We start from the raw sequence: 22,534 nt of genomic DNA, 5'->3' as shown, positions 1-22,534 counted from the left end.
TTTTCTCTGTAAAAAGGAATTTTAGACTAGTTGCCTTGTGTTTGCATACATTTTCTGAGAAGAGTATGGGCAAATCAAAATCAAAGTTAAAGGAACAATACCTGGTGGAGGCAAGTAGCCATGAAAAAGGACGCTGCCACATGATGAACGTTCCAGTTCTTCACATAAGAGAAGTCTTCTTACTAAAAGTAATACAAGCAAACTTTCAAGAGTAAATAAAAGCAAACATGAACAATAGTACTTCATTTTTATTTTCTAGTCAGCAAAAGGTTAAGAAAAAGAGAATAAAACTGAGTGTAGTGAATATAGATAGCTGTGCCAAAATTACTTCTTTGAAGAAATTTTTAAAAAAGTATTAATTTTTCAAGCTAAAGTTAAAAGGTTTATACAAAACATGAAATACAAAGCACAAAACCATGGATCAAATTACAACCACATAGTTTATTTAATGGGGGAACATACCTAATGGAGTAATTCCATAAAATTCAGCTTCATGTCTGAGAACATTAATACTCACTCCCCTATAAAGAAATAATAAAAATAAAGTCCCTTTACTACCATGCTTGGCTTTCCACTTTTAGAGGGGAAAAAATGATTTTTATAATAAGGGTTCTTGATCCAAAAGATCTTTCCTCTTTGTAATTAAAAAAGTCTCACCTATGTAGACGGACTGAATAATTAACTCAAAGTACAAAGGATTCCATGAGACCAAGGTGAATAATTATAGAGCCTATTAATTTCTGAGTATACACAGTACTTGAAGGGCAGAAGTCATCCTTTTCTAATGGCTCAGAGCTCTCAGAAACAATAATAAAAGAAATATGATAAATGTTTGATTGAGGATAAAGATCAAGATCTCTGGATGCAAGATATCTAGATAAGGAATGACATGACCAAATATGAAGTGAAAGGTTAATTTTTTAATAGTTATATTCCTAAGTCTGCAATACTATATAATTAAGCAAATAATTATTACGTATCTACCATGTGTGATGCACTATAATCTCACATAATGAGGAATTCTTAAAATTCACATGAGTCCATGAACAAGGCTGAATGAAATAGGTCTACAGGTCTTGGGAAATCAGGATAAATTGATTAGCCCTATCTTTCACAGATGAATTGCAGGGTGGCCAAAACTGGAGTGGGTTAAAGTAAATTTAATGTTATTTTTTACCCTGCTAAAGAATGAAAATGAATGCCCAAGACAGTTAATAAATAATCTGAATTATTTTGGAGCAAAATATAATTTTAACTCCATTTTAATTTTATAGGATAAAATTACATTCAGCAAAAAGGATTAAAAGATTGCTTACTGAGCATTAATCTTGAGAAATTAAAACAGAAATCAAAAATAGTAGTAGTGGTCAAAATAATTACTTCAAGATAACTATCAAAAATAAATTAGAAGGTGGGGAAAAATTTACATGGCAAAGTAGTTAACATCTAGTAGAACTCCACAGACAAAACACAAAACCCTAGAACTCAGATAGCACCCCCCCCTTCCTTTTTTTCAAATAGGTTCAAAAATATTTAGACACATAAACAATGAAATTTAAGAAAAATAATGTGTCTTACCGCAAGTCAAGTTCTTTAGTTCGAAGAAAGTTTAAAATGGGTGCAAATGCTGCAGGATCTCTATCAATAAATATCTGTTTTAAAAAAGACTATATTTTATTCTTAGGTTCATGTACATTGTTCATGATTTTATTAATATTATATTATTAATAAGACAGTTTCACCTAATTCTATTATGTCAAATGTATTTTTTTAAGGTTTTTTTGCAAGGCAAAGGGGGTTAAGTGGCTTGCCCAAGGCCACACAGCTAGTTAATTATTAAGTGTCTGAGACTGGATTTGAACCCAGGTACTCCTGACTCCAGGGGCTGGTGCTTTATCCATTACACCACCTAGCCGTTCCTTATTATGTCAAATGTATTAAAAAAAAAACACTTCTATATATGGACATCCTAAGTAATCAAACTGATGTTGCTGGGAGTAGAGGAGGAGAGAGTTTATTCATTGAAAATTAAGAATATAACAGATATAACATTCTCTACAAATACTTTCTCAGTCAAAAATGTTCCTAAATGATACTACAGGACAAATTGTTTCTGGCTCATTTCTATTAAATATTCATTCTTCATGTAAAAATTAACACAATACCTGAGATTTGTTTATCCAATTCAATCAGAGTAAAATCTACTCTGCAATATCTGACAAGTTGTTCATCTAACTCCACTAAAGAAGAACCCCACTGCCTTTCCAATGCTATTATTCCATTTTTGGGGGGGGGAACCTAATTGTTAAAAAAAGCTTCTCCTTATATATACATGCTCTGAGGTAACTATTCCAACTTCCATGTCCACAGACATATAGGTTCCCCAGAGCTTGACTTCTACCTTTTTACAAGGATTTCGGTTTAGTCCAGAGAAAAATGGGGGATAGAGGAAGTGTCAGGGATGATTTCTAATGTTATATGGTTCTTCAAGCTAAAATAGCTGTTTATTTGGGGGTTTTTTGCAAGGCAATGGGGGTTAAGTGACTTGCCCAAGACCACACAGCTATGTCTGAGGTTGTATTTGAACTCAGGTCCTCCTGACTCCAGGGCCAGTGCTCTATCCACTGCACCACCTAGATGCCCCACTAAAATGACTATCTGAATGGAAAATCATAAACCACCCAACTCCCACACATGTCAAAACCATGAAATTCAAAAAAAAAGGCAAATGACCAATTTCCATTTAATGATGAGAATGATTTTTAACCACCCCAAGAACTACATGAAAAGTGAGCCAGCAGCAATCTGAAGACAATAGAAAGAGGTCAAGTCATAAAGTCAGTATCTACTAAGAGTATGGTGCCCACTCTCCCAACTCAACCAATGAATGGGAAGAAGCATGTGTAGCCTACAAGGTTTTTTGTTCAGAACAAAAGCCCCAGGGGAAAACAGACAGATAGATGAAAACACAGTCACTCAGGTAAATGTTTAAAAGGACACAGGAAAATTGGGACACTAATGCACTCTCAGTGGTTATGAACTAATCCAAGCATTCTGAAGAGCAATTTTAAATTATGCTCAAAAGGCAACCAAACTGCATATTGTTTAATCAGAAATATCATTGCTAGGTCTGTATTCCAAAGAGATCATAAAAAAGGGGAGAAGGACCCACATGTGCAAAAATATTTGTAGCAGCCCTTTTCGTGATGATAAAGTGTTGGAAACTATGGGAATGTTCATCAATTGGGGAATGGCTGTGGTATATGATTATAATGAATTACTATTGTGCAATACAAAATTTTGAAATGCAAAAATCTTATAAAAATGAATGCTCAAAATTGTCTTGACATATAATTGAGGAAAAAATAAAATACTATAAAAATGTGATGGAGAACATTTATTTTACTTTAGAAAAATTTTTTTAAAAAAATATATTTTCAGCATGGGGGAAAATAACCAGATTTTTTGGAAGTTAGTGAAATAGAGATTAAAACATAAATTTATGATCTTCCTCTAATAAAAATGAGAATAACAATGCAAATAATAAAAAATGCTTCTCTGGATGATATAAAGAGTAACTACAATTTATACAATATTTCTAAAATCAATCAAAAGTACTACTGACAAAATATAGGCTGTCTCTAAGAAGGATTAAAATTTAAAACAGTTCTTTTAGAAAGGAAAATTTATTTAAACATAATGAAAAAATAACTATAGAAACTTAACGCAAAAAAAAATCAACTGAACCTCATAACAACTCTGTGAAGTAGTTACTATAGGCATTAGTATCCTCATTTCACAGAACCTCAAAGGTTAACCATCACAATAAATGTCACAAGTAAGATTTGAACCAGGTTTGCTTGATTCTATTAGACACTGAGCTGCGGCACATCTACAAGCTGAAAACTGAGTTGAACTTTGAGGAAAAAAATCTAAATCTTTTGAAAGGGAGATGTGAAGAAAATATAATTATAAGCTATGGGTGGGTTTTATAAAACCAGATAGGAAACGGGGTAACAGCAGTGGGGAGAGATGAAGGAATCAATTTGTAAAGTCTCTAAGTGGAGTAATAAGATAGTTATTCATAAATCAAAAATTCAATAAAGAATATCAAAGCACTAAATGTTATGAAATATAATTCATAAATACATTCAAGCAGAATCTGCTGAATTTGAGTCTGAAAACATCAGTGTGCTATCTTAAAAAAATATGACTTTCTAAATAGGGTTCCATATTTTTAAAACATCAACATTTTTATTTACTCTAAATATTGGCTATTCATTACAAAGTTAAAATCATACACAACAAAATTAATTCATTTTCTAGACTTGAGCCAGCATAATACATTGGAGAGAAATGCATTTGCTGTTTAAAAAGATCTTTGGTTTGAATCCCTATTTTGCCAGGAGTTAACATGATATTTAGCAAATCCCTTAAACTTTCTGGACTTTGATTTTCCCTTTTATAAAAGAGGGAAATGGATTAATCATAGATCTAAAGTTAGAAGGGACTTCACAAACCGTCCAGTGCAAATCCCTCTTTTGAGTTTATGTCATTATTTAAAAAAAATTTTTTTTCAGTTTTAAGAAATCTGATAATTTTACTTCTTTCTGGAGTTGTTATTTTTGAGAGAATATCAAAGATCAGTATTAAAGAACACTTAAAGGAGCTCTCTTAAATATTCATTCATGTCCATGATTGGCAACTCAATTGCTCACAAGCAGTTCTATGTTGCAGTTCAAGGGCAAAGGGAGCATTTGTGTCACAAGAGAGGAGTTTCAAGGCAGAGAAGAACATTCCTTAAGAAGTAGAATAAGGGAGGTGGCTAGGTGGCGCAGTGGATAGAGCACTGGCCTTGGAGTCAGGAGTACCTGAGTTCAAATTTGACCTCAGACACTTAATAATTGCCTAGCCATGTGGCCTTGGGCAAGCCACTTAACCCCATTGCCTTGGAAAAACTAAAAAACAAAAAAGTAGAATAAGGCAAATGGAAAAGAGTTCACTGAAGAAAATAATTCCTTAAAAATTAGAATTGGCCTTTGTGGAAGCAATGACTCCATGAGACACCAAGAAAAATAAAGTTTAAAGAATGAAAAGATTAAGAAAATGTGAACCATCCCATCAGAAGAACGAATGATCTGATAACAATGAAAAATGATGACCTAGTTGCAGTTTCAGGAGTTCTACCACTTGTGGAATAAAGACCAGAAGGCAGACCAGGAGAATGTGACCATAGCACCAAAAATTTGCTGATTCCCAGAACTACCTCTGAAATCAGTAGCACAAAAGCCTCAATCTTGGGACAGACAGTTCCTCTCTCCAGCCAGGGACAGACTTCACTCATCTTTAACATTTGAAGCCAAGAAATAGACTTGGAAAAATAACAAACAACAGAAGCAATAACAACAAACCTTTGACTATTCCAAGACACAAACTCAGAAGACAATGTTGTCTGGGAGGAATAGTGAAAAAGTTGGAACAAGTTATGAAGAATTTCAAATTCCAAACAGAAGAGTTTATATTTAATCCTGACAGTAAAAGGGAACTACTGATAAGGTCACATCTGCACTTGAGGAGAATCACTCTGGCACGTATAGTGGATGAATTGAATGGGGAAAGATTGAAGACAGAAGTTCAACGAGAAGGCTATTTGCAATAGTCTAGGTGAAAGGGAATGATGCATGAACTTAGGGTAGAAGCAATGTAGGCAGAGAGAGAAGGGAACAGAGGTAAAAATGTTATGGAACTAGAAATGGCAAGATCTGGCTACTGATAGAATATGTAGCATAAGAGAAGTGTGAAACCTGTGAGACTAGGACTGGGGGTAGTATTCTTCATCAGCAAGCGTTTAAGCACCTACTAAGTATCAGGCATTGTACTAAGCCCTGGGAATACAAATATAAGCATAAGGAGATAAAGTTCTTCCTCTCAAAGAGCTTAAATTCTAATAGGGGAAAGACAGCACCTAAAAAGAAGCTGAAAAGAATGGGGTGTTAGGGGATAAATTAAATTAAGTTAAATGTAGCCTGCAGAGGAATAATGACATGGCTGTTCTGGCACCCTACTTAAATGGAGCTTCTAAGAGGAACAATCCAAACAGGAGAAACTGAAGAGGTAGATGTCTAGTTGTGGCAATGTGAGAATTCTTGGGCTAAAGTGAGCTTCCAGGATTAAAAGATTTCTGAGGACAGGAGTTTAGCCTGGGAAAAAAAATCCACTATATAGGAATGAGAAGGTTTGGAAGAAAAGTGAGCTTCCATAAATAACTTCCCATTGAAAGGGTTTCTAATAACAAATGAACTGCTGTATTTCCAGAGCTAGAAGGTTATAAGAGAACCTCTCAAGAACTGATAAAGCTAAGGACTACTACCAACTTCTAATGATTCAGAGTAAGAGTCAATAAACGCTGTACTGAGTACTGGGGATACAAAGAAAATAAGATTATTCCTTTCCTCAAAGAGATCACAACCTAATGAGCAAAAAAACGTGAAAAAGAAACTGAAAAACCAGGAACAAGGGCATAGTGAGAAATGATCTGAGAAGGTCTGACTTATGAGATTATTTTATCTTATATAGTATGATGAGTTTTCGGAAATCCTGAACTCTAGGAGAGCAACTGGGTGGGAAATTTGGAGGTGAATGTCCTAGGTATCTTCTTTAAATAGTGGAAGATCTAGAAAGAGTTCTCTAATATCCACCTTTCAACCCTCTCCATACTACAGGGGTAGGAAATACTGAAGATACTAAGTAGGAAATATTGAGAATAATAAGTTTCTGGAGATCATAAAGTCCAGGAGAGGAGTGAGGTAGGAAATGAATTTCATTTGGGCATAAGTGATGTTGCAAGAAGTAATCCAAAAAAAAAAAAATCACTGTGAAAATCAATTTAAAATACAGGAAGGACAATTCCTATGATAATATAGAAATGACAGGGTTTTACAAAGGAGAAAAATGGAGGAGGTATTTTTTTCAATTCTTCTCTATAACTAAATATAATCATCAAAATTTATAATGCCATTTCATTTTACTATTCTTTCCTTTTGAAATATTGCACTCATCATTTATGGCATTTCCTAACTTTGCTGTTTTTTCATGTTTCTCTAAATTCTTCATATTTATTATTTCAGGTACATTCCAATTTCAGCACCTGTACTACAAAGCAAGTCCTATATTATTTAAAGGCTGATTTTTGAACACTAAGACCAGGAAATGGTGATCACAAGGGACATACTGGTCATGCCAGAGTAACCTAATTTCACTTTTTGACTAATTTACCAGGGTTACTAGGATGGTAGATCTATAGATGACTTGAATTTTAAAAAATATATGGCAAAATCTTTTCTGCTTTTACTGTGGTAAAGATGAAAATACTTGGGACTAGGTGATATTAGTTAAATGGTTTGAAAATGGCAGAATTCAGAGTTATCATTAATGGTTTGGTGTTAATCTAGAAGTAAACTGTCTAGAGGACTGTCTCAAGAAACTATGCTTGGTCTTTTGCTAGATAATAGTTTGAAGACATAACAAATTTATCAAATTTAAAGATGACAAAAACATAATTAATCCACTGAAGATCCAAAAGGCTCATTAAAGGATAGAATAATTGATTAAATCTAATAAGATAAAAGTTAATGGGGACAAATGCAAAGCTTTTACACTTAAGATTCAGAAAGTCAACTTTGCAAGTACAAAATGGGAAAGATGCAGCTAAAGAACAGTTCATCTGAAAAAAGTTTAAAATATTTTTAGTAAACCATGAACTCAGTGAGTCAATAATGCAACAGAGCAACTAAAAAAGCCAAGAGTAAAAATTTCAGGAGAAAAATTGATATTCCTACTGCACTCTTTCCTGGTCAAAAGTATTGTTTTCAGCTCTGGGAAATAGACTTTTTTTGTTGTTTAGGTTTTTGCAAGGAAAATGGGGTTAAGTGGCTTGCCCAAGGCCACACAGCTAGGTAATTATTAAGTGTCTGAGACCAGATATGAACCCAGGTACTCCTGACTCCAGGGCCGGTGCTTTATCCACTGTGCCACCTAGCCATCCCTGGGAAATGTACTTTAGAACGAATATTGGCAAGCTGGAAAATATTAAACGGAAAGTAAGCAAAACACTGATGAATCTCATGATCAATGTAAAGGAAGATAATCTAAAGTAAAGCAGGGTGGTTTAATATGGAATAAAAAAAATTTGGAGCAGACAGCAAGACTGTCTTAATTTGTTTGAATGCCTGTCACACTGAAAAAGAAACTTGTTTTATTTGGCTCCAGAGGACAAAATGAGGAATATGGGGAGAAGATGCAAAGGGTAGATTTCAGTTCAACATTAAAAACCAGATGTTCCCCTAGTGATAAATGGTCAAGGGATCTGAACAGGCAGTTTTCAGATGAAGAAATTAAAGCTATCTATAAGCATAAGAAAAAATGCTCTAAATCACTATTGATTAGAGAAATGCAAATTAAAACCTCAAACCTATCATAAACTGGGACACCGGTGTATTGTTAATGGAACTGTGAACTCGAAAGTAATTTGTAACTAAGACCAAAGGGCTATAAAACTGTATATCTCTGATCCAGCAATACCACTACTAGTTCTACAATGTCTAAGAGATAGGGAAAAAGTGGGAAAAAAGTTCACATATTCAAAGATATTCACAGCAGCAATTTGTGTGATGGCAAAAAAATTGGAAATTGAGGAAATGCCCATGAATTGGGGAATGGTTGAACAAACTAGGGTATATGAATGTAATGGAATATTATGGTTCTATAAGAAATGATGAGCAGACAAATTTCAGAAAAAATCTGAAAAAGACTTACATGAACTGATGCAGAGTGAAGTGACAGAACCAGGAGAATATTGTACACAGTAATAGCAACTTTGTGTGATAATCAACCATGATAGACTTAACTCTTCTCAGAAATACAGAAATCAAAGAAAATCCTAAAAGATTTGTGATAGGAAATGCCATCCACATTCAGAGAAAAAACTGGAGCCTGAATGCAGATCAATGACTACTATGTTCACTTTTTAAAACTTTTGTTTTTTCTTTCTCAAGGATTTTCCATTTTGTTCTAATTCTTCTTTCACAAGAAGACTAATATGGAAATAATGTTTCTTCCCTCAAGATAGTGCTGGGGGGTTTTTTGTCCTTTATTTTTCAAAGACGATCACAACATCAGAAAGGTGACAAGCATGTGAATTGGATTTGAGTGAGCTAGTAAGAGTTAAGTCGCTTAACCCTTGCTGGTGGGCAGCTAGATGGCACAGTGGATAGTGCACTGGCCTTGTAGTCAGGAGAACAGAGTTCAAATCCAGCCTCAGACATTTTCTAGTTGTGGGACCTTGAACAAATCACTTAACCCTGATTGCTTCAAATCCAGAGCTATCGCCAGTGGTCCTGATGGTCACTGGACCCAGATGGCTCTGGAACAGAAAGTGAGGCTGATGACTTAGCACAGTCTCCCCTTACTCAAATCCAATTCACGTGTTTGTCATGCATCACCACCCTGATGTCATGGTCTTCTTCAAGAATGAAAGACAATCTACTGAATGAAGGACAACATTATGAATAAGTTGCAGAACATTACAAACAAGGAATTGTATCATGGAGGGGATGAAGAGGTAAGAATATAAAGGATATCATCAAAGAAATATTTGACAGAGGAAAAAAATGAGCCAGTAATTTTTAATGAGCAAGAGATAATTGAAGGAGAGAATTACATGCTCTGCCCCCCAACTACACAATGTTAAAACCAGAACAAAAGTCTCCAAAGCATTGGGTAGGGTCAACAGATAATTGAAAATAAGTCAGTTATAAGGGCATCAAAAAATTAGCAAACCAGATAGATGAGATCACAAATTCACTGGAATAATGGAGTATAAGGGAAAATTAGTCAAATTTTGAGTCTCAGCTGTGACTACACAGGTATGGAGAATACATACTTTTAAAAGGCTAACATTACTCTAAAAATGGTATTAATTAAACTAGCATACCAAGTAAAGTATAATAGAACAAATTCTAGAGCAGTTACATCAATTTCATTACACTCAATAAGCAGGATAAATGCAACTATAAATTTGATTCTGACAAACTACTTATTTCTCATGGGCCAAAAGCTGAAGTTTATTAATAACTTCAAAAAAATATCCAATATTGGGAAAAAATTCAGCATTTACAATCTACTAATGGTTATTAACTTTTTTAATTTTAGAAATCTCTAAAGAATGTGTACAAAACTAATTTTGATTTGAAAGAATACCATCTATGCTTAATCAAAAGTATTGCACTTACAGCACCAGTTTCATCTCGAAGGGTTGAAATTCTCCCACTCAGCAAACTGGAAAGTATAAATATACACATTATGTACATCAATGAATCAATTTAAAATGTATGCACACATGCACGAGCTCATATACAAAAACACAGTGTTCCAAAAGTCTTAACTGGTTTTAAGCTATTAAATATTGAAAAGATTTCTGGAACATGTTGGATATATTTGTTATCTTACAAATATAACTCAAATATTTAAAATAATATCTGAATATGAAATCATTTAACAAAGAATTCACGGCCATGGTTTCTTTACAGTGACAATGCATAAAAGAGGTATTTTCCTATAATGACAGCTATACAAGATATATACTGCCACTTTCAAAAAGTCATTTCTTAGTGATTATAATAAAAATCCTTTAAAAAGTGAGACAATGATCTTACAAAGTCACTTGAAAGTGAGAAATGATTTTGGACAAGTCACTTAAAAGTCTTTGAGTCTTTCCTTATTTATCAAATGAATAGGTCAATATAAATAAGATGTGTCTAACTAGGCAGCCCTCAAAGCCCATTCATGCAGTCCTCATCAGGAAAGGAATGAATGAGCAAGTGAGCACATGAATCAAAATTTCAATCTCAGATTAAGAACAATAACTTAATTCACTTTGAAACACTGTCTGAACAAAGTAACAAAAGTGAAAAGTATGCAGCATTAACTACTAATTTGTCACAGGAAGGACTTTGAGAATAGACTCCAAGATTTAAGAAAACACAAATTGCATTTCAATATATTTGCTATTCCATTTTCAATTGATATCAACATGTTGCCTGCAAACTTGCAAATAGAGTTACAATTAGACAATCAACTTGAAGAAAAATTTATTCAAGTGTGTCATTACAGAACTTTTTATAAGTTGTGCCTGGCTAAAGAAAAATATCCAGCATTTCAGAATATGCCCTGTTCATGATGTCTCTTTTCAGGAGCACATATATTTGGGAGCAATTTTTTCCCATATGAAATATACAAAATGTAAAGATTAAAAAAAAATCAGAGGAACATCTTGAAAGTAGTCTTCACATTGCTATCAAATTAGATATTGATGCACTGGCAGCAAGCTCAGTATTGGCATTAAAAATTACACAATCTTTTTTTTTTTTTTTGCAAGGCAATGGGGTTAAGTGGCTTGCCCAAGCCACACAGCTAGGTAATTATTAAGTGTCTGAGGCCACATTTGAACTCAGGTTCTCCTGACTCCAGGGCCGGTGCTCTATCCACTGTGCCACCTAGCCACCCCTCAATCTCATTTTTTTGTTTAAAAAGTAAATGTTTTTGCTTTATATTATACTTGATTATATTTTATTATACTTTATTATACATTATTGCATTTATTATTATACTTATTGGTAATAATACTAAATTCTATATGCAGTTCTTGACAAATTTTATTGGGTGATGTAGCCTAAAGAGTTAAAAGATTGGACACTCATGATCTAAATGATATAAGGCATCTTCCAACTCAGATACTTCATCTGTATTTGGGGTACTTAGCGATTTACTAAAATACTGACTTCTATTTTACAAGTGAGACTCTAAAAAACAAACATGAATGAGCCACAGCCTATATTTAGAATAAAGAAAGCTATGCTCAAAGAAGTTAACATTTTTTTATATAAATCCAAGGGGGGGAAAAGATTTTTCTTGATCAAGCAAAGTTTTTTTATTACTCTGGTGAAGAGTCAAACATCTAAAAATAATTATGTTTGATATGTATATGTGAAATACCTGGAAAAAAATGAATCTGGAATCCACATAAGTGTTTGTCTTGAGGTACTGAATCTGTAAATGAAAATTAAGCTTTTGTTAGAAACCAGAAAAGGTGATTTGAAATTTCACTTATATTTAAGAAAAACCATATGACATTTCTGACAACTTCAACACTGTATAAAGCTCTAAAATATTTACCTTTACCAAACTGTACCATGGATAAAAGACTCAGGACAAAAGTAACTCACAATCCATGGAACAGAGGTTTCTTGAGGGCAGAGATTCCTTCATTTTTGTCTTCATAACTCCAAAGCCTGTAACACTGTATAGCATATGGTAACTATCTGAAAAAAGTTTATTGAATTTAATTGGACCAAGTTTAGAGTCATAAAATCAGGTTTAATGGGGACCCTAGGCTATAGAATTATTTTAAAAATGAGAAACCTGAGACCATCCCTCTTTCAAAGGCCTTGACTTGCCCAAGGTCACACATATTTCTAATTCATTCCATATATAACCTGTTCTTGTACACAAACATATACATAAGTTTGCATGCTCTTTCCTCTATTAAAACTGTAACTTCTCTGAGGCAGATAGTGTTGCTTTTAACTTTCTTTGTATTCCAGCCTTAAAGAACTTAGTTCCCTGCAACCAGGGTCATCCTCAATCACTCTGATCTATAGCTGCTGGCCACCAGGCCCATGTGGCCCCAGATGAGAAAGTGAAGCTGGTGACTTTGCACAGCCCTCCTTCACTTAAATCCAATTCACTGGTCATCTTCTTGAGGTCATTGGTCCTCTTCAAGAACCAAGGACAAAATAACAACAACAATAATAATTTGTATCTCCAGTACTTAGCATAGTTACTAGGGCACAGAGGATGCTTAATGAATGTTTACTGTCTGGGGAGGAGTCAAGATGGCAAAGAAAAGCCAGGAAGTTGTTTGAGTGCTCCATAGTTTCTCATGATAACAATGTTAAATCAAGCCTCTAAATGGATTCTGAAGCTAAAGAATCTACAAAAATGAAACAATTTCCAACTAAAACTACCCTAGAAGGAACTCAGAAAAGGTGTCTCACTGGTGTAAGAAGGGAAGCACAGCCCAGTGCAGATGGTGTCCAATGAAGCCAGAGGGCAGCTCTTAGCTATATAGCAAAGATTAGCAACCAAGGCCAGCTTTGAGGCCTCCAGTCTCAGCACAGAAGGAACTGCCAGTCCAGAAACAACTACACAGTCCATTCCAATGCAGTGGAAAAAGCATCCAAGGCCCCCCCTAGCAGAAAGGCAATGACTGGGCTCCTGGGCCCCCCCCCGCAACAAAAGAAGTTTAGGACTGTCCCATGTTCCCCAGGACCAGAACTCATTTTTAGCCATGAAATAGCCTAAAAAAATGAGTCAAATAAAAAAGCAATGATTATAGAAAGCTACTATATCAAGACAGGGAAGAACAAACTAAGAAGAGGACAACAATGTTAAAATTCTTACAAATGAAACCCAAAAAGTCCTCTTGGAAGAACTCAAAAAGGATTTTAAAAATGAAAGAGGTAGAACAAAAACTGGGAAAAGAAATAAGTTTTGCAAAAGAGTGAACAGCTTAGAAAAGGAAGGACAAAAATTGTCAAGTTAATTCCCTAAAAAAATACCACTGGCTTGATAAATGGTCAAAGGATATAAACAGGAAGTTTTTAAGATAAAAAAAAACTAAAATTATCTGTAGTCATGAAAAAAATGCCCTAAATAATTTTTGATTAGAGAAATGCAAATTAAAACAACTCTGAGGTACCACCTCCCATCTATCAGACTGGCCACATGGATTTGAAATGAGAAATGAAAAACTTTACATTGTAAGCACAGTTCAAGCACCTGGAGGATCTGTGGAAATATTAATTGTAAATCAAATGATGAAGATGTCACAAAATTTGACTTACTGATGGGAGCATCCACATTGTTTAAAGCACAAACAAAATTTTTCATATTATCTCTGCCTAGAATACTCTTCTTCCTATTTCTAACTCTAAAAGTAGAATTCCTATCCATCCTTGAAAACCCAGTCCATGTGCCATATAACCTATGAAAGCTTTACCTCATCTCTCCAGTCAAAAGACATCTTTTTCTTTCTGTGAATTACTACTGTCCTTTGTACCATTCTTATGGTAATTTCACATTTACTTAGATTTGATCTTCTGGCTAGGAAGACAATCAGAAAAGGCTTAATGTTGAGTGGGATATTCCCTCTTAAAAGTTAATATTCCTAGTGAAGCCCTCTCAGGGTTAAAAATCATTAAAACAAAAACTACGACTCTTAGACTATTCTTAGAAGAAAGAGGGAGAGAAACCTTGCATTCCAAGACAAATTACATTACTTCAATAAAATAGTTATAATCCTGAAGATTATTCTCACCATCTGGATGGTGAGGTAATATTTTATGAAAACCTTTCATTCTTTTCTTTGTTGCTGGGGTAGATTTTCACAAGTAGAATGTAACTCTTAAGATTAACTAATGGGTCCACAGAGAGGGACTATAGGAAGGAGAAGGTGATCTAATTGGGCCAGATTATTTTGCTAATTCGGGGCAGCTCATTGATCTTCACTACCTTTGTGAGACTTGGAGTATGCCCTTTTCTAGAGAAAAGCCAAAAATAAACTTTTTTTTTTTGCTCAGAAGAGTCTCTATATTTTTAAGTGGATTTTTATCCCACATAATGTAAAGAAATTATGTGTTTTCTACTGAAATAGAAACTCCATAGGAAAAGTCTCTTTACAACTGATTGCCTCTAGCACAAAGTAAACAACCCAATATTTTTTAAAAACTAGAAGTTATGATTGAGAAACAAAGTAGAATTGTCAATGTAAAACATTAAAGTTTAATTTTCTGTCAACTTTTAAAGAAGTTTAGCACAATTAACATTTTTAGCTTAATTAAATATCTGGGGCTGAATGATGAGGGTGGGGTTTTTTTAATCTCTTTAGAACAGTAGTAAATTCTTAAATAAGGACTAGAAACCAGTAGAAACTATTTTTTACAGGAAGGTAGAAGATTAATCCTGGCTTTTTGCCTTATCTCATAAAAATAAACTTAATTACATAGTATTTTAAGGTCTACAAGATCTTGTACTCATAGGGTTGTTATGAGTACAAGATCTTATTATCGTTCCCATTTTACAGATCTGAGATTTTTGAACCCTGTGCCTTTTACAATCTAGCTCCAACTTACTTTTCCAGGTATATTTTTCTGAAATTTAACTAAACTGTCTTTCTTACTGTACCTCATATATATCTTGCAAGTTTCCAACTTTGAACATCTGTACAGACAATACCTCATCCCTGAAATCCACTTCCTCCTTATTTCTGACTCTCAGAATCCCAAGTTTTCTTCAAAAGTTCATCTCAATTATGGCATCATCTAAGGACTTTCCCCCATTCTCCCCACTCCTAAATGTTAGTACCTACTCCCCAAAACTGCCCTGCATTTTTTCAATGTTTCACCAACGCAACTAATAGAATATAAACAATATGAGTGCAAGGAGTGCTTCATTTTTATCTATCACTATTATTTAGCACATTCCATGGCTCATAATTTACATATAACAAATTTATTGTGACTTTAAGTGAATCAATGAGTCCTAATTTCCTTAACTAACAAATAAGGGTACTCATATCACAGAACTTTTTATAACAAAATGAGATGATACTCTGAAAGCACCTAGAATATAAAGTTTTATGAAGAAAATGATGGCAATAAACTATAATAGTGTCTTCTCATAAATACAAATGAGTCATAGTAACCTTCCTTACCACCTTCTGTACCCCCAAAATGAAACCAGTTAGAGCACAAATTACAATTTTAAATGACAGGTATTTAAATCAAGCTAGCTGACATTTTACTAAGACCATGCTTAGGAATATCTTCTACTGTTTAACAAAGTTTATTTATTTGATTTCAGTACTAGAAATAGTAATTAGAGAATCAAAAAACTGGAAGGGACTTTAGAAATCATCTTCATTTTAGAGAAAATGAGGCCTAGAGACAAGGTTAGTCAGCTATTAATGGAACCAAGGTCTTCTCACTATCATCCAACAATATTCTTTCCATGTCACTTTAAAAGTTCTGTGACATAAAGTGCTCAAGAAAGATTCAGATAGATTAATTCAATTTTCAGAAAATATTTTCAGATAAAATTAAAATTCTAATTATTTATGGTTAAAGAATTACACAAAAATAATAAAATCAATTAGCATTTATATTGCTTCTTAGGGTTTACTAATATGCTATATGCTAACTTATTTAACCCTCACAATAACTCCACAGAGTTAATATTAGCCTTCTTTTACTAAGATGCAGAGGAATTGAGACTTTCTCAGGCTCATACAGCTACTATGTATCTGAGGCAGTAATCACACTTCATGTTTTCCAGACTGACTCTCAAATCTAGAATTCCATCCACTTGGCAGAAAGCCAGCTGACTTGGTTCTCTTTGACATAATTAACTAAAGCACATAATTAGCTACTTCCCCACAATTCAAATGGCTAATGTTCAATATTTTGTTAGTGGATTTGAATGTTTTTTGTTAAATATTTTGTTATTGGAAACTGAATGATGTATTAAATCAAATAACATCATGAACACCAATCTTAAATCATTAAAAACTTAAAATTACTCATAGTGCAGTGAGAGGGAAGGGGGAAGAAATTCTACCTAGTTTTTAGTTAAACTAGTATAGAATACTTCAGACAATTTTATAACCACATAAAACATGTATACAAACATGTATAAAAACTTTGCCTAATAATGAAATTACCTCATTTGGATCCCTCAAAAGTCCTGTGGATTATGTATACTATAGTTATCACCTACATTTTACAGTCAAGTAAAGGAGCATTTACTGATAAACCCACTATGTCTTCTAGGCACAGGAGCCCACAGACTACTGAAAGAGATGATAGGGACACTCTAGATACAGAAGACATTAGAAGTAAGATCAGAAAAGGCTTCCTGTGGAAGACTGAATTTTTAACTGGTACTTGAAAGAAGTCAGGGAAACCAGGACATCAGAATGAGGGGGAAAGGCATTTAATGCACAGGTTAAGAGTTAATAAAAGTGCCTTGATAAATATCTAAAAATAAAATTAACTTTAAAAAATGAAGAAATAAATTATTAATATTAAAGTGAAAGGCTCAGAATAAAGAATGAGAATTCTTTTTTGACATAGTCAATGAGAAAATTTATTTTGCTTGACTATATGTTTGTAATAGGTTTTGAATTCTTCTGTTCTCAACTAGGGAATGGAATGGTGAGGGAGATTACCAAAACAAAAAAATTTTAAATAAGATAAAAATAAAGAAAATGCCTAGTCTGAGGTTATAGTCTTGAACCCAAAATATGCCAACTTTTGTTCTGCTTTGTTTAATATTAAACTTATTTTAATTCATTGTGCATAGTTGTTAGAATAAAAACATTTAATAAAATAAAACAGCAATTTTGCAGTAATATAAATGCATATTCTTTAACTGTAGTCATATTTTAACCCTAGAGGTAGGGTGGGGAGTGTAAAATGTCCCATTTTAGAAAAAGAATGAGAAGTTGGGGAGATAGAGATTATGAAGGCTTTGTGAAACGGGGAATTTTTATCTCTGATTTTGCCAGTGATAAAAGTTTGAAGACTGGGAGAGGAAAATGGTCAGAAACAAACTTCAGAAAGGCCATTTAGCTGAATTGAAAATGGTAGAGTGGGAAGAGACCTGAGATAAGGAGACCAACAAGAAGACTACTGTGGGGCAAGAGGTGATGAGGGCCTGCACTAAAGGCAGAGAAGGGGATGTATGATTTGAGATATTACAAAGCTAGAAAAAACACTTTGGCAACTGATTAGATAGGGAGAGGGTGTAAATGACACCTTATGTGACTGAAAGATGATGGTGAAGGGAGCATGAGAAGAAAGATAATGAGTTCTTTTTGGATGTGTTGAGTTTCAGATATCAATAGGACATCCAAGTCAAGATGTCCATCAGGCAATTGAAGATATGGGCCACGAGATTAGTATTGGACAAGTGGATTTGAATCAGCAGCACAGAGACAACTGAATTCCTAGAGGAGGCAAAATTGAAGAAAGACCAGGATAGAGTCTTGAAGTTATTTACAGGACATAACTAGGTTGAATGTCCATCCAGCAAAGAGTCTGAAAAGGTGGAGTAAGACAGGTAGGAGGAGAATAAGCTTAGAACAGCACCAGGAAATCCTGGAGAGAACAATGCCAAGAGGATGATTAACAGGGTCAGAGTATATAGGGAAGACAAGCAGAATGAAGACTGAGAAAACACCATACACACCATTATATTTGCTTCTTTTTTTTTATCTTTATTTTTTAGGTTTTTGCAAGGCAAATGGAGTTAAGCGGCTTGCCCAAGGCCACACAGCTAGGCAATTATTATTCAGTGTCTGAGGCCAAATTCGAACTCAGGTACTCCTGACTCCAAGGCAGGTGCTCTATCTACTACTCCACCTAACCACCCAAAACACCATTATATTTGGCTAAACAATGAATGATAACTTTGGAGAGCAGTTTCAATTGAGTGATGAAGCTAAAATGCAGTTAAAATGAGAGGAGAGAAAGTGTTGGCATGTATTATAGTCTTCTCAAGATGTTTAACCTTGAAAGGGTGATAAAGAACAATAACTAGCTGGGAAAAGTGGTTCAAGTGATTTTTTTTGAAAATTAAAGAAACAGATAAGAAAAATGAGGCTTAGAAAGTTTTAACTTAATCAGATATACCAGTCAACTAGGGCAATGAAGGTGGCACAATGGATAGAACTCTGGCCTGGAAGTCAGGAGGACAGAAGTTTGAATTCAACCTTAGAAACTTGACACTTACTAATTATGTGACCTTGGGCAAGTCACTTAACCCTGAATGCCTCCCATCCTGGGCCATCTCCAGTCATCCTGAATCCATATCAGGTCACTAAACCCAGATGACTCTGGAAGAGAAAGTGAGACTGGTGACTTAGCACAGCCTTTCTACACTCAAATCCAATTCATGTGTTTGCCATGGGCATCACTTCCCCTAATGTCTTGGTTGGCTTCCACAAAAAAGAACCAATATCACTAATCAACTAATTGTTAGATGAAATTTTTACCCAGGGCTTAATGACTAAGACCAGTATTTAATCTGCTATGCTTTGATGTAAGATTTTGTCTGTCTCTTTTTTTTTTAAAGTTTGTCTCTTTTGAATGGTATCCTTAATCTCTTTTACCTACTTTGGGTATTATTTCAAACTTTCTCATATCTTTGAGCATAAACATTTCTAGACATCCCTTTCTTTTCTAAATAGTATTTAGAAAAGCTAATTAAAAGTCAATCCTGGGGCAGCTAGGTGGCAAAGTGGATAAAGCACCAGCCCTAGAGTCAGGAGTACCTGGGTTCAAATCCAGTCTCAGATACTTAATAATGACCTAGCTGTGTGGCCTTGGGCAAACCACTTAACCCCATTTGCCTTGCAAAAAAAAAAACCTAAAAAAAAGTCAATCCTATAGTCACTTTTTTTAGGTTAACAGTTTAATCTTAGAACACCACTAACATTGTGGAAATTTAATGAGTTTTATCCATTTGCACTATTTGCATTTTGTACTGGCCAAAATCTATAGCTGCAGGAGTCTCAGAGGTCATTTAATCCAACCCTCTCCTATTACACAAGAGGAAACTGAGGTCCAGGAAAGTTAGGAAACTTGCCCAAGATCACATAGCTAGTGTCAGAAATAGGATTTAAATCAAAGTCTATCTATGCAGATGTGTATTTCTAAAATGTCCCATTACCTAGGGTTAAAAATGACTATACAATTAAAGAATATGCATTTATATTACTGCAATAGGATAGTTTATTCATTTAAACATTACTGTTTATTTCACTAATTGTTTTTATCCTAAAAGCTATGCACAATGAATTAAAATAAATTTAATATTAACAAGGCAGAACAAAACTTTAATTCACTTTTCCTTCAAGTCAAATAAAACTTCACTATGTAATCCCATAACTTTTATTTCTGTTATACTATACAGGCAGGGACATAAGAGAAAAGCACTGCTGACCTCCCAAAACAGAAACAACAATTTAATCACTACTGAAGCTGCCTTCACAAACCATTTAATAATTTAAATGTTATTTTACATTTGCTAAGGGCCATAATTTTAAAAAATTCAGATAAAAGCATATTTAAAATCTTTTAAATTAAAGCAAAACTACAATGTATTCATAACAGATAAAAAAGCATCCTGAAAATAATGTTACAAATATTATCTATTAATTCCCCAAACTGATGGCAAACCAATATCATCAATAAATGTATCCTGTAGTAGACGATTAAGATTCTTGAAGGTAAGAACTTTTTCTTATCCAAAGTTTACAGCTCTCTCGGGGTCAAATGGAGTGTTCTATAACCCATCAGACAGTATTTATTGATTGCCTACTGTTGAGTACTGTTTTTATTATTTACAACCACATGTTTTAAGACCTGCATAGTTCTCATTTGATTAAAATGTATTTTAACAATTCCAAGGTCATTTATCATGTCTGCAGCCACAACTGTTTCCAGGAAATTAAAAAGTTAATCTGAGAGTTAGAAAGAATTCTGAAGATATGGATTGAGGATGCAAGATAATTGTGTATACAAATAAAATAATCGATTTAAAGCTGAAAAGGACTTAGGAACCATTGAGTTCAAACTTCTCATTTTACTGATAAGGAAAAGGAGGCACAGAGTATTTGAGTGACTTGCCCAGGATAACACAGTTTCCAAGGGGAGAAGTGAACCCAGGTGTTTCTGAGATAACCCTGTTATGTCTGAGATTGATCCCTATTGACAATGCAAAATTTTGAAAATTTTTGGCATTAAAACTGGAAACTTTATTTTTTAAACACCCTGGCCAAAATGTTATTGTTTTTCAAAGCATGTTCTAACCTAATAAAGTATATTCTCCTAGAAACCTTAGCTATTTGGCTCCCACCACGCTTCATTAACTTAATTATGCCCTTCCTTCACAGGCCTGCCAAACTCTTTCGGAGAAAAGTGGTTCATAAAATATAAAAGAGAACTGCCCAAAAATTAAAGTCGTTTGCACACGCTTCCCCCTTTGCCCCACTCCCCGAACCTCAACACGTTAGGGAAAAAGGGTCATGGCAGAGGAGGGGGGTGGCAGCATTGGGGTGCTGGGAGGACCGGGCGGTGGGATGGGGGCACAAAACTTTTCCTCGTGCCCATTCTTCACTTCACCATCCATCAAAACCAGCCAGAGGACCCCCCCCCCCGCTTTCTCCAAGGTCCCGCTCTCGCGGCCACACTGTTGCTTCAGACCCATAAAGGCCGTAATGAAGACACGCAGTAACCGCACACAGCACACAAAGTTGCCATTTTCGACCTACGAGACACAAGTCGAGGGGCGGGGGCGGCGGGCCGGGGCCCCTCCAGCCCGATGCTCTCCACTCCCACGAGGGGAGACCCCCGAGGGCGCCTCGGGAGGAGGGGGCTCGGCCGGGGGTCCCGGGCCCGCTGGGGCGCGCCCCCCCCCGCGCCCACCTGTGGGCGGGCGGCTCGGCGGGGGCCGGGCAGGCCCCGGGCTCACCTGGTGCCCCCGACGTTGAGCTGCACGATCTCGCCGCCGCCGCCCGCCGCCGCCGAGGCCGAGCCGCCGCCGTTCCCCCCGGCCATGTCCGGCGGCTCCGGCCGCGCGCGCCGGCCCCCGCCCCCTCCCCCTCCCCCAGCCGGGGCCGCGGGGCCCGGGGCGGGCGCAGGGGCGGGCGGCGGCCGCGGGGCCAGCGGGGCGGCCGGAGGGCGCGGGGAGCGGGGCGCCTCCCGCCGGGGCCCCCGCCCGGCAGCGGGGCGGCGAGCCGGGGGCGGCGAGCCCGGGGCGGCGGCGGCCCTGGCGCCCCCAAGCCCCCGCCCCTCCCGTGCCCAGGCCGCGGGGCCCGGGCCCGCCCGCCCGCCGCCTCCCGGCCGCCCCGCGGGGCCCAGGCCGCGGCGCCTCCGCCGCCCGCACAGCCGCCGCCGCCGCCCCGGAGCAGGGGTCCCCGCGCGGGGCGCAACACCGCAGCCGCGGGCCCGGGCGCTTCGGAGCTCTGGAGCCCGGAGCCGCCCGGCCCCAGCTTCCCGGCCCACCGGGGCGGCGCCGCGCCGAGGGGCGGGGCGGGAGGAGGGGCGGCGGGCGCGGGGCCCGGCAGCGGCCCTGCCCTCCTGCTAGGGCCACCCCCGCGGCCGCGCACCCGCTGGGTGCCCGCGCCGCCTCCCCACCACGCGCGCGCACTGCCCGGGCGTGCGTCCGTGCCCGCTGCCTCCCAGCGCTCTCCTCTGCCGCTCTCACCTTCTCCCCTGCCTAGTTCCTCTCTCGCTCTCTCTCGCTCTCTCTCTCTCTCTCTCTCTCTCTCTCTCTCTCCCTCTCTCTCTCTCTCTCTCCCTCCCTCTCTTCTCGTTTCAGTGTGTGTGTCTCTCCTTTTTCTTTCTCTGTGTGTCTC

At 36.8% G+C, this 22,534-nt stretch overlaps 1 protein-coding gene across 2 annotated transcripts in view; it reads right to left on the bottom strand.

The window, feature by feature from the left end:
* The window catches only part of KCTD3 (potassium channel tetramerization domain containing 3), a 72,407-nt gene extending 50,647 nt beyond the window's left edge, over nucleotides 1-21,760 (bottom strand). For both annotated transcript variants that reach the window (XM_074222667.1, XM_074222668.1), the window contains exons 1-6: nucleotides 21,649-21,760; nucleotides 12,052-12,105; nucleotides 10,290-10,335; nucleotides 1,579-1,652; nucleotides 463-521; nucleotides 102-182 (exon numbers count right to left, since the gene is read on the bottom strand). In XM_074222667.1, coding sequence (XP_074078768.1) covers nucleotides 102-182; nucleotides 463-521; nucleotides 1,579-1,652; nucleotides 10,290-10,335; nucleotides 12,052-12,105; nucleotides 21,649-21,734 — 400 coding nt within the window. In that variant the 5' untranslated portion in view covers nucleotides 21,735-21,760. The remainder of the gene's footprint in view (nucleotides 1-101; nucleotides 183-462; nucleotides 522-1,578; nucleotides 1,653-10,289; nucleotides 10,336-12,051; nucleotides 12,106-21,648) is intronic.
* Between the last annotated feature and the right edge of the window lie 774 nt (nucleotides 21,761-22,534).

Source organism: Macrotis lagotis, chromosome 2, assembly GCF_037893015.1.
Source record: "Macrotis lagotis isolate mMagLag1 chromosome 2, bilby.v1.9.chrom.fasta, whole genome shotgun sequence".
NCBI lineage: Eukaryota > Metazoa > Chordata > Mammalia > Peramelemorphia > Peramelidae > Macrotis > Macrotis lagotis.
This window is presented reverse-complemented; position numbering and strand designations above follow the sequence as displayed.